Source organism: Homalodisca vitripennis, chromosome 4 (genome assembly GCF_021130785.1).
Source record: "Homalodisca vitripennis isolate AUS2020 chromosome 4, UT_GWSS_2.1, whole genome shotgun sequence".
NCBI lineage: Eukaryota > Metazoa > Arthropoda > Insecta > Hemiptera > Cicadellidae > Homalodisca > Homalodisca vitripennis.
The window spans coordinates 198,546,354-198,558,531 of NC_060210.1; the positions used below are offsets into that span (position 1 = coordinate 198,546,354).

Sequence of the window (12,178 nt, forward strand, 5' to 3'; positions counted from 1 at the left end):
AATTCTATGTTGGGCAATGCTTTTGTGTTACTTTTGTGCAAGTAGTGCATGCTTAAAAATGTTGCATTGTTTTATGGTTGTTGAAGTTTAAGTTTCCATCTTTGTCAGTATTAGGTAAACATGCCATCACCCAAGATAATTCATAAGTTAAGTTTAACATTTGAAAAATTTACCTTTATCTGTCACCAATTTATTTCAAGATCGAAATCTCTGATATGACTGATTAAAGTGATAGTACAAAAATGTGTACATGTTAAGAAAAAAGTTCATAGTATTACAAAAATTTTAATTTCTCATTTACTGTCTGATGGTCTGTAAAATCTTTAAAGATATATTTTAGGCAGTTATACAGGGTGGCGCATATGTCAGTTTCCCCAGAAGAGAAATTTAAAGGCGCTATAGGTTAATTGAATAAAACACTTTTGGGCAAGAAAACTAATTCATTATTTGAAATTACTTACATATTACCATACAATGTTGTAGCAGTTGTTCGAAATGTCCACCTTTGATTTTGTATAAGGAGTGAGAACAGGATGACAAATTTTTAGCAATAAAGGTTTATCGTTATAACAAGTTCAAATTCATTTCTAATTAGGTTTCTGAGTTTGTCAAGATTTTGCGGTTTATGAAGCATATACAGTCTCCTTTATAATACCCCACAGTGGAAAATCACATGGGGTCAGGTCTGGTGAGCGCGCAGGCCAATCGATTGTACCACGGCTACCAATCCATTCATTAAATGTGTTATTTGAAAAATCTTGAACTTGGATACCAAAATGTGTTGGGGCACCATCTTGTTGCCAGAAGAGCACTTGGAGTAAAGATGGGCGGTATGGCTTAAATTTTAATTGCTTTAACATTTTTTGCACGCTTCTTCTTGGTATTTCTAGTTCAGCAGATGCCTTACGAGTCGGTTTAACGGGACTGGCTACAAAAGCTTGAGCAACTGTCTGCAGGTTTTCTTCATTGCAAATTGATTGTGGACGACCACACTTCAGGGCATTTAAAACCCTTCCTGTGTTTTCAAATTTTTTATTTAACTTCTGCATATACTGTTGAGTGGGTATCGTGACACCTGGATATTTACCACTATATTCTTCAATTATTATAGCAGTATTTTTATTATGCTTCCACCACAACTGAAGGATATAAACTCGTTGTTGGGTTGTAAAAATTTTAACAACACACACAAACAAATAACAGATACAAAGAGAGTCACTTTAAACTAGCCACTGGAACAGGTAACAATGAATTTACTCCGTGCTGCTGCCAACTTAACATTGTTACCAATCTATCGAAACAAAATATCCCAATGTATGGCGAAACTGACATATGCGTCACCCTGTACATATTTATTTAGAATACATTATGTGTCTTACAAGAGCTTCAAAGTTCCATCTAGATAGTTTTGGAACTGATGTCAAATGTGTTTGAACAGGTGCAAGTGATCCAGCAGCCGTACCTACAACAGATGTACAGCACTCAGGGCGGCCAACTGTTGATGCCGGGAAACATCGCACTACACCCCGCGGGCATGAATCCTGGATCCATACAGGTCATCGCTGCCGGCAAGCCCTTCCAGCCCAACCAGTTGACCTCCCACATGCTGACCCAGAGTAAACCTGTACTGGCACAGGGCCAACCCAGTGAGTATCTTAGTGTACTGTGTTCTGTCATTTCCTACTGTTGGTGTCTTTAAATTATCTGTTAAAGGTACGAGACGTTTTCAGAAAGTAAGTAGCCTACTGTTTTTTTTTTTTTTTTTTTTTTTTTTTTTTTTTTTTAAAAAAGCCAGTAAAACAATTTTTTCGAACACAATTTTATTTCTTTGTGAAAGCTCAAACATTAAACTATTTTTTGGACATAGTTTCTACCGATATTCGAACACGTCGTAACGGTGTCAATTTGTCTATACCCTCTTCGTAGAAGGTTCCCGCAAACGAATGTAGTTACGACTCCATGGCAGTTTTCACTTCATCGTCGGTTTCAAAGCATTGGCCGCCTAGCTCACGCTTCATGTGCAGGAACAAGTGGTAGTCAGACGGTGCCAAGTCTGGACTGTAGGGCAGGTGATCGAACTGTTCCTAACAAAATTGTCAAACCAATGTTTGAGTGTTACCATCGGTATGGAGCCGAGCATTGTCATGGAGCAACACCATTCCGTTACTGAACATTCCTCTTCCTTTGTTTTGAATTGCCCACCTTAGTTTTCTTAAGATTTCGCAATACCTTGCCACATTACTGGCAAATGAAATTAAATCACACAGCAAATCACCTTTCCGATCTCAAAAGACAGTGCACATAATTTGATGTGCAGACATTGTCGTCTTGAATTTTTGTTTCTTCGGAGATTGCGTGTATCACCACTCCATTGACTGCTATTTAGATTCTGGTGTGACATGACAGACCCAGGTTTCATCACCTGTCACAATTTTGTTTTAAAAAATCCTCATCAACATAACTGTATCCTCTGAAAAAAGTTAAAGCACTTGAGTCTCTTGGTTTTCTGCATGGTAGTGAGCATTTCTGGAACCCATCGGGAACACAGCTTGCCTACGAGGTCCGTAACAATTTCGTGCAAAAGAGTGTGTAAAACTTGTTGGAAATTGTCAGATAGTGGTGTCATAGTGAAACGTCTGTTCTCTTGATTCGATTTTTTCTTTAACTGCCCTTACCAGATCATTGGTGACGAGAGAAGGCCAGCTGCTCTGATTCTCAACATGCACATTTGTTCCGACCGCCATTGAACATTCTAACCCACTTTCACACTATTCCTTTTGCCCATCACGTCTTTCCCTGTAAACGTCTCAAAGTAAACGATAAATTTCAGCCGGTTTCACATTCCTTGCGATCAAAAATCGTATTACAGAATGAATCTCACAATTGGCAGAATCACTGAGTGTCTTCAACATTTTAAACATTCAGAGAAAACACAACGTACCTGTAGAACAACTAAAATGGCATGAATCGATAACCAGTGAACAAGGACGACTAGTGTGCATGCGCAAAGAACACTGATTGAAATGCTACGGCTGCAGTAGAATGAAACAGTACTTATTTTCTGCCCACATCTCGTAATATAAATCGCTGCTGTGCAAGCCCTTCCAGCCCAACCAGCTGACCAACATTCTGATGCAGAGCAAACCCGTACTGGCACACTCGCCGGCCAGCCCAGTGAGTAGCCTTACTGTCCTGCGTTAGCATCATCTCCCACTGTGATGTCTAATTGTCTGCTGAAGGTAAATAAATATCGCTGCTGTGCAAGCCCTTCCAGCCTAACCAGCTGACCAACATTCTGATGCAGAGCAAACCCGTACTGGCACACAGCCCAGCCCAGTGAGTAGCTTACTGTCCTGTGTTCCATCATCTCCTACTGTTTTAGTGCCTAATTGTACATGCTGAAGGTAATAAATATCGCTGCTGGAAAACCCTACCACCCAACCAGCTGACCAACATTCTGATTGCAGAGCAAACCCTTACTGGCACAGCAGCCAGCCCAGTGAGTAGCTTTACAGGTCCTGTGTTCCATCATCTATCCCACTGTGAGTGTCTAATTGTCTGCTGAAGGTAATAAATATCGCTGCAGGGAAAACCCTACCAGCCCAACCAGCTGACCAACATTCTGATGCAGAGCAAACCCGTACTGGCACACACGGCCAGCCCAGTGAGTAGCTTACTGTCCTGCGTTCCATCATCTCCCCTGTGAGTGTCTAATTGTCTGCTGAAGGTAATAAATATCGCTGCTGTGCAAGCCCTTCCAGCCTAACCAGCTGACCAACATTTCTGATGCAGAGCAAACCCGTACTGGCACACAGCCAGCCCAGTGAGTAGCTTACTGTCCTGTTGTTCCATCATCTGCCTACTGTTAGTGCCTGAATTGTCCCCTGCTGAAGGTAAATAAATATCGCTGCTGGAAAACCCTACCAGCCCAACCAGCTGACCAACATTCTGATCGGCAGAGCAAACCCATACTGGCACACAGCCAGCCCAGTGAGTAGCTTACTGTCCTGTTGTTCCATCATCTCCTACTGTTAGTGCCTAATTGTCTGCTGAAGGTAATAAATATCGCTGCTGGTAAAAACCCTTAACCAGCCCAACCAGCTGACCAAACATTCTGATGCAGAGCAAACCCGTACTGGGCACACAGCCAGCCCAGTGAGTAGCTTACTGTCCTGTGGTTCCATCATCTCCTACTGTTAGTGCCTAATTTCTGCTGAAGGTAATAAATTATCGCTGCAGGGAAAAAACCCTACCGATACCCATAACCAGCTGACCAACATTCTTTGATGCAGAGCAAACCCGTACTGGCAAACACACAGCCAGCCAGTTGAGTAGCTTACTGTCCTGTGTTCCATCATCTCCTACTGTTAGTGCTAATTATTGCTGAATGGTGAAATAAATATCGCTGCGCTGGCAAGTTCCTTCCCCTCCCTAACCAGCTGACCAACATTCTGATGCAGTGCAAAAAACCCGTACTTGGCACACAAGGTCAGCCCAGGAGTAGCTTACTGACACTGTCTGTGGTTCCATCATCCTCCCACTGTGAGTGTCTAATTGTCTGCTGAAGGTATAAAAAAATTCGCTGCTGCTGTGCAAGCCCTTCCAGCCCAACCAGCTGACCAACATTCTGAAGCAGAGCAAACCCGTACTGGCACACAAGCCAGCCCAGTGAGTAGTACTGACCTGTGTTACATCATCTCCCACATGTGAGTGTCTAATTGTCTGCTGAAGGTAATAAAATTCGCTGCTGTGCAGAAAGCCCTTCCCACACCTAACCAGCCTGACCAACATTCTGATGCAGAGCAAAACCCGTACTGGCACACAGTCAGCCCAGTGAGTAGCTTACTGTCCTGTGTTCCATCATCTCCCACTGTGAGTGTCTAATTGTCTGCTGAAGGTAATAAATATCGCTGCTGGCAAACCCTTCCAGCCCAACCAGCTGACCAACATTCTGATGCAGAGCAAACCCGTACTGGCACACAGCCAGCCCAGTGAGTAGCTTACTGTCCTGTGTTCCATAATTTCCTACTGGTAGTGTCTGTATGTTATCTGCTTAGATTGGGCATTGCCAATTCTGCAGAGATATTTTTTAACTATCAAGAATACCCTTTTGAACACCTTTCTTTTTTTATTTTACAATGTACATTTTGGATTGGAAGATCCATCTTCAAGTACTTGTAGAGGTTAACATTGACCTGAACATCTTCAAATACCTGAAGATCGTTTCTTTGAATCCCAAATGTACATTGCGTCAATAAAAAATACAAAAGTGTTCAAAGGTGTATTCTTATTAGTTACATTAAATACACTACTGCATAAAATTTTATGATATAGAAATATCTTGACCCAGCATAAATAAATAAAATTTATTCAACCCTTTAGCGGTTTCTTTTTATTCAATTTTTACTATTTTTTTTTTAAACAGCAATTACAGGGATGCTACAGGTCAGGGAAAAGTCAGGGAATCCGGTCTCAAGTCAGGGAAAAGTCAGGGAATTTCGACGTTGGTCAGGGAAAAATATAAAATCCCTTTACACAAATAAACTCTGTAATTTCTATGTGCTACTAATTACTTATGGTGCAGTGTTCTAAAGTATTTTACTTCTGTGTTGTAAAAGATCATTTAAGTCCAATCTTTTTGTACGTATTAAACTGTGTGTTCACTTTATTATTTTTTGCTTTTTTATATTTGCCACCCTGTTAGCCTCAACACCGCTTTTTTCCACCCATTAATTGCCAAAAAACCCTGGGGATTGCGTCGTAAAAAGTCAGGGAAAAATGAAAAATTTGGTCTGGAAATCAGGGAAAAGTCAGGGAATTTCATTATTGGACTCCTGTAGCAACCCTGAATTATCTTTTAAGTCACATAATTTTCATTTTCTATTTTAAAGTTGAATGATTCAAAGATAAATACTTTATATTTTATTTTTGAATATATAAAATTGTATTTTTTATAACCAAGTCAACAACTATTTTATTTTCTAATATCTATTGAAGTAGTTATAAAATAAAAAAAACTCTAATAGTCTAAATTTGAATTTCTGAATATTTTGTGTTTCCAATCGATTAAATAATTTATTTAATTTAAAATAAAATTGGATAACAATCGTCAAAATTTAACACCAGTATAGCAATATCCTAGCCTACATGCTAAATTAGGTTGACTATATCCTTGTCAGATAAGAAACTATCTATAGAATGGCATTATTTATTTTTTATCCACCTTAGACAGTTAAATTTCAATTTGTAACACGTTTTGTGTTGGCAGCATCGTTCGGCAGCTACACCACCATCCCCACCACTACCAACCAAACGGTGCTGATCGGCCAGATCGGCATGGTCAGTCAGCCCAACATCCTGCCTGCCCACTCCGCCAAGCAGGACATTCAGAAGGTTAGTTGGAATCTGGGGGTCATTGGGGTCATATTGTAATGGGAAGTTGGAATTATGTTGTATTTGTGAGTCGGATGGATAAAGGAAGATGTTAATTCATAAAAATACGATTAAAAAAAAACTAAAAATTTTTGTTTCCAACCCTTAAATTATGTTTTCTCTTATAGTGAACTAATGGTAACCAACAAAGCAAAGTAAAATAGTATTTTTAATTTTGTACCCAGTCAAATTATTGATAAACAATCTTATATTGTAAAAAATGTTATTGTAAATAATAGGATAGAAAAATTACATGTACATCTTTTTTAATACTATATTTATAAAGCAATGTTTGCATATTTCCTATTTTTACCTTTTGTCTTCCGAAAAAAAGTAGTCACTTCAAAAGTTTGTTCCCGAGAAAATTACATAACTTTTCATCATCCTAAAATGGTTAAAAGAATATTACTTTTTAAACATATTATACATAATGATATTATTTCCATTATGCTGTGGACTTTTTTTGTTCAAATGTGAGATTGGTCAATGTTATGATTACGATTGTTCTGTTGTCGCTGGGACTGTGCTGACGTGGCTGCCCCGTTGCAAATGACTGTACATTGCTGTTGTGCATGTGTTTGTGGCTTTCGCTTAAGCTGCTTATGGCTTCATGTATGATATATGTTTTTGAATTTGACTTTTACAATTAGTAAGAGACAAACATCTTATTTAAGAGAAGACAGCAAAATAAATCGACCTAATAAAAAAGCTACCAGTTTTAATTTAAGGTGCAGTAAAAGAATTTTAATAAATACCTATATACTTTAGTTGTTTTTGAAATTTACAGCAGTTTAGTGAATTTTTCAAAACAAACATCACCATATTATTTACAGGTAATTCTGTTCGGGTGGTGAAATCATTATAAAGCTTATGATTAGTTTTTTAACAGCTTAACGTTTTTGAACACTACCGACTATATTGTGTTAAGCCCAAAAGGAATGTAAATATATTTATGGTAGAATTTTATTGGCCAAACTAATTTTGTTTTCGTTTTAACAGAAACTGGCTTTTAATATTGTGGCTTTCGATGCATGATATGATTGTTAATGTATTTTTCATATAATTTATGAACTGTTAAAGTTGATAAACAATTAAAAATAATTAAAAAAATTAGTTGTAGAGAAGTTTAAGTTGACACATCTTTAAAACATTTGATTTGTGTCTTGTGTCCACCGCAAGAAACTTAGTGTTTCCATCTTAAATGACACACAATTCCAAATATATACAAGTAAACCACATGTATTAGCTCAGTGAAATTATAAGATTGAATTTATCGTATAAAATCAAGTTTTTGTAAAACTGTTTTGAAATAGCCTTTGCATTGTTTTAAAAATGTGTATATACTTAATAAGTGGGCATGGAAAGGATACAACATGTTTGTGTAGCCTGCCTCTTGCGTTCAGCAGAGCACTGACAATGTTCATTCCACGGACACACATCTGTTCGGATCTCAGCGTAACGGAAAATATCAGTAAATATCAGTACATCTTGTAAACTGCTGTATTTGGAATATCTTATTAACCTCGTAAATACTCGTAAAAGTATTGTATATAAATCAATGTGGTAGTACTTTTACTAATTTATTTTAAAACCAAATCCTGTAAAGTATCACCATTTACTTTTGCTGAACATAACACAGTTGGGTTTTTGTGGTCTAGCAATCGCTTTAAACTCGGTCTTTAAACCGTACTAAGAAACCGAAGTTAGAGACCATACAACTGGCTTTGAGCATTTTTTTTTACATGCTTATTAAACTGTCTACCTTGTGATGCAGTAGACCCTGTAAATCATCACTAGAAAGCAGAGAATTTCATTCGGGTTAACGAAAACAATAAGTAATCTGTATGGAAAAATAATGTAAACAATAAAGTAGTATCGGACTGGCCAGAACGTTTGTCCGTTAAGGAGGTAAAAAGAGAATAATATTGTTAAAGAGCTGTGAAATTCCAGTTTTTCACAAAATTTTAAAAGCTATGATTTCATAGCATTGTACGAGGGTCATTTTTTTTCAACCTCTGATCTCACACCATGATGGCCAGACACATAGCAGGTCCGCGGTGTTCACAGTTGATGATCACCTTTCTTCCCTACTACAACATTTGTCACTGCAGAGTTCAAGTAGTCAGTTCGTGCTGAGTTGCAGTCGCATAAACATGGCCGCCTCTATTGATTCTCCTGCCAAATGTGAATTGAGGAGTTTTATTCATTTCCTGTAAGCAGAAGGGAATAGCGGAAATCTATCAGAGAATGTGCTTTGGTTACAGAGAAAATTATGAGTGATGGTGTTGTGTGTGAATCGTGTCAAAAGTTTAAAGATAGCCAAATGTCAAATTCAAGGATCAATTCGAGAAATGTCAAAACTGAAATTTTACACTTTTTGTGGGGGTCAGTCAACATCTTCTCCATTCTCTGATGGATTTCTGCTGCACTAGTCCCTTCTGCTTGTAGGAAACGAATAAAACTCCTCAATTCACATTTGGTGAGATAATCAATAGAGGCGATCATGTTTACGCAACTGCAACTTAGCACAAACTGAGTACTTGAACTAGGCAGTGATAAATGTTGTAGTAGGGAAGATGTGCGGACCTGCCACGTGTCTGGCCGTCGTGACATGTGATCAGATGTTGGAAAAAAATCCCTCGTTAAATTGTTTACGCACTTCCCACAAATGAGAAGTTCTAGTAGAGTTTGTCCGATGAACAATGGAATGAACAGTGAGGTGAGTGGCAGTAGTTGATGTAGCATGTTGTTGTCAGATGAAGGGAGTGAATGTGGTAGCTGGAGGCAGTTTCAAGACATCGGAGACCGGGGCCCTAGGGGGCTGTGTTGTCTCTCAAGGACAGCTTCACTCGAGCATGATCGGCCAAGGGCAGCAGTTACTGCCTATACAGGTAATGTCAACCATCGGGAGGTGAAAACCGCACTGTAAATTATATTAAGAGTTGGAAAATTGGGTGTTAACTTTTGTTCTGTGCACTTAACTGATAAGAATATTGTTAAGACGTGTGACGTCGCACTTAGTGCTAGTCTTTCTACTGGAAGAAAGCAGCCAGCTATTTCCCTGCGTAAATATTGTCAGCTGCGTAGAAGCTACAGTCCATACCTTGAGTCATTTCCTGCAACTGTTTCCAGCGTATATCACTGTTAACAGAAATTAGTGCTAAATACTCTATCCTCAGTCACATTCTGCTACTATGCTGTAAACATTTACTTAGTATCGTTTTGTATTCTTGCTGAACTAGTGTAGTTTATTGTTTTCTAACTGATTTCATACAAGACCAATTTTAGTCCTCTCATTTCTTTTCATCAGAAGTGAATGTTTTGATTTTGTATTAATAAAAGTAAATGTTTCGACTAATTTTCACCTGAAAATAAATCAGATATTCCTAACTATTTTAGGCATGTTTGGATTCAACATGAGCGTTTACTACTATGAGCAAATTATGTAATGATGTTCCAAAACATCAATACTCCCCAAAGGGTTAGTATGCAACAACAAAAACACGTTTTTAATAATAGTTTTCAAATGGATATATAAAACAATGGTACCAATCACAAGTTATTTATTTACTTAAGAATAAAAAAAGGATGATTTCAGAAGTATATTAAAAAGTCTTGTTTCTTAGGCTTACACATTTTAGTTTAACATCTGTTGGCTAAAGTTGGTTCTCCGTAACAAGGCCGACATATTTCAAGAAGATAACTGTGTAAGCAGTGTGAACCGGAAGACTGTAATTTTAGTTTTATAAAAATGTTCACAATTACAAGTTATCCATGTAAATAAGCATGATGACCAGTTTCAGTTTGTAGTGTTTGCATGATTTAACCACAGTGGCATGAAATTGTGTTTCCATTAACTTTGCTGTACATACTGTCTAGATAAGAGGTATTTAGTAAACAGCAATTGTTTGGATTAACCCTTCGAGTGGCAAGAGCCGATGAGATCGTCTCACGTGTATTTCCGAAGTGCTGATGACCGAATAGATTGGATTTTCAAATATTTATGTTAGAGAGGGCTTCATAGCCCTAACTTCACCTGGTAAAATAAGACATTACTTCACTTTAACATAGTTTAACACGAGTTCATTAGTTTTAGTTGTATCTTGATCTGACTTTTTTACAGCTGGTGAAAGCTATTTGCTTAATATGAGGCAAATTTTATACGAGTGCAGATTTTCAATATTTTGCATTAATATATAAGAAAAGTCATACTCAGCATTACAGATACTTACTTTTTTGAAACTTGATAACTTATACTTGTTCCTACTTACATAGAGAACAGCAAAAAAGTTACATACAAAATGTAATAAGATGAAAAACTTTCAACATTTGTGGATATTTTTTATTTCAAAAGATTTTATCATGCAAATAAATATTATATGTCATATCCTACTTTCCCCCCAATACAATAAAACAACAATCATATAATTAGATTTATTTTGAAAAAGTTGTTAATTATTTTGTGAAACACTACACAAATACCAAATAAAAAAATGAAAACTCAGTTTTACAGATATTTACTTTTTGAAATTTTGTATGTTTGTTCCCATGTACATAAGAAACAATAAAAAAATGCATACAAATAAATTAAGGTTATAAAATTACAATTTTTGTAAACAAAACTTTAACTTTAACATTTTTTATTATTTAAATAAATGTTTTGTTTGTAACCCATATCCCCCCTTTCATAATAAAAAATCATATCATTATGTTTATTGTTTTTTAGTTATGAATTATTGGGCTGAACACTTAGAGTGCTTGGCACTCAAAGGGTTAAAGGAATCTTTCCATCGGGTGGAATAGAAATTGTTCTTCTCAACAAGGATTTGAAACCACAGGGTCTCTGTGGTCACATATTTTAGTACATAAAAGAAAGGTGTATTTTCAAAAATGTTAGAATAGTAAAATGTTTTATAGAAATCTATATATCCTATATTGTTTCTTACCACATCATTTGATGTGTTCTGCAGAACTGTATTCCTTAGTAGCTCGGATATTCCCACCACATTTAATTAAAGCGATACTCAAACCCGAAATATATTTTTAGTATCAATCTTCTGATTGGGCAAACACTGTGTGACCTGACGTGACATGCGTCACAGAGCACAGTTACATCATGATGTGTCGATGACTCAGTGAGTACATGTAGAATGTTGGTGTGCAGTACACGACGTGCCAGGGCGGTCGGACAGTCCAGCAGAACACTGCGCAGCCGATGCAGTTCTCCCCGTGGCAGTTCGGCACGGTGCCGCAGGGTATAGCCTGGGCCACTCCGCAGCCTCCGACGCTACTCACCACTCAGAACCCCATCTTCATCCGTAACGCGACGCAGCAGGACGGTTCCACACCCATGTTCATACAGAGTCCGCCGCCGCAGACGATACACACACAGCACCGTGAGTACCTGCTGACTGCGTTTTGTGCGCTTGTTAGTTTGCTTACAGGGTGTTCGGAAATAGTATTATTGTACACATCAAAACAAACAAAGCTCATACTTGAATATGTCCTAAAACCTAAGTTTTACTTATGTCTGTATGTGTTTTGTACATAGATTTATTACTTGGGAACTACTTACTTATGAGATTTGGTGATTGTATTAACCTTTGGTATGCAGTTTTGAGAATATAATTTGAAGAAGATATTGTTCTCCGTTTCTAAATAACATATTCAATTAATTTAATGAATTTTTGTTTATTTGTGTCTACTAACATTTTTTCTGATTACAATAATGTTGAATGTTTGGTCA

The 12,178-nt window shown here is 37.4% G+C and overlaps 1 protein-coding gene across 10 annotated transcripts in view; it reads left to right on the forward strand.

Moving 5' to 3' along the window:
• The window catches only part of LOC124360869 (polyhomeotic-proximal chromatin protein-like), a 186,110-nt gene that overhangs the window by 157,456 nt on the left and 16,476 nt on the right, over window positions 1-12,178 (forward strand). For 9 of the 10 annotated variants that reach the window (XM_046814833.1, XM_046814834.1, XM_046814831.1 and 6 more), the window contains 4 exons: window positions 1,439-1,646; window positions 6,269-6,393; window positions 9,189-9,323; window positions 11,597-11,828. In XM_046814833.1, the coding sequence (XP_046670789.1) occupies window positions 1,439-1,646; window positions 6,269-6,393; window positions 9,189-9,323; window positions 11,597-11,828 (700 nt within the window). The remainder of the gene's footprint in view (window positions 1-1,438; window positions 1,647-6,268; window positions 6,394-9,188; window positions 9,324-11,596; window positions 11,829-12,178) is intronic. The other variant, XM_046814841.1, reaches the window with a different exon arrangement.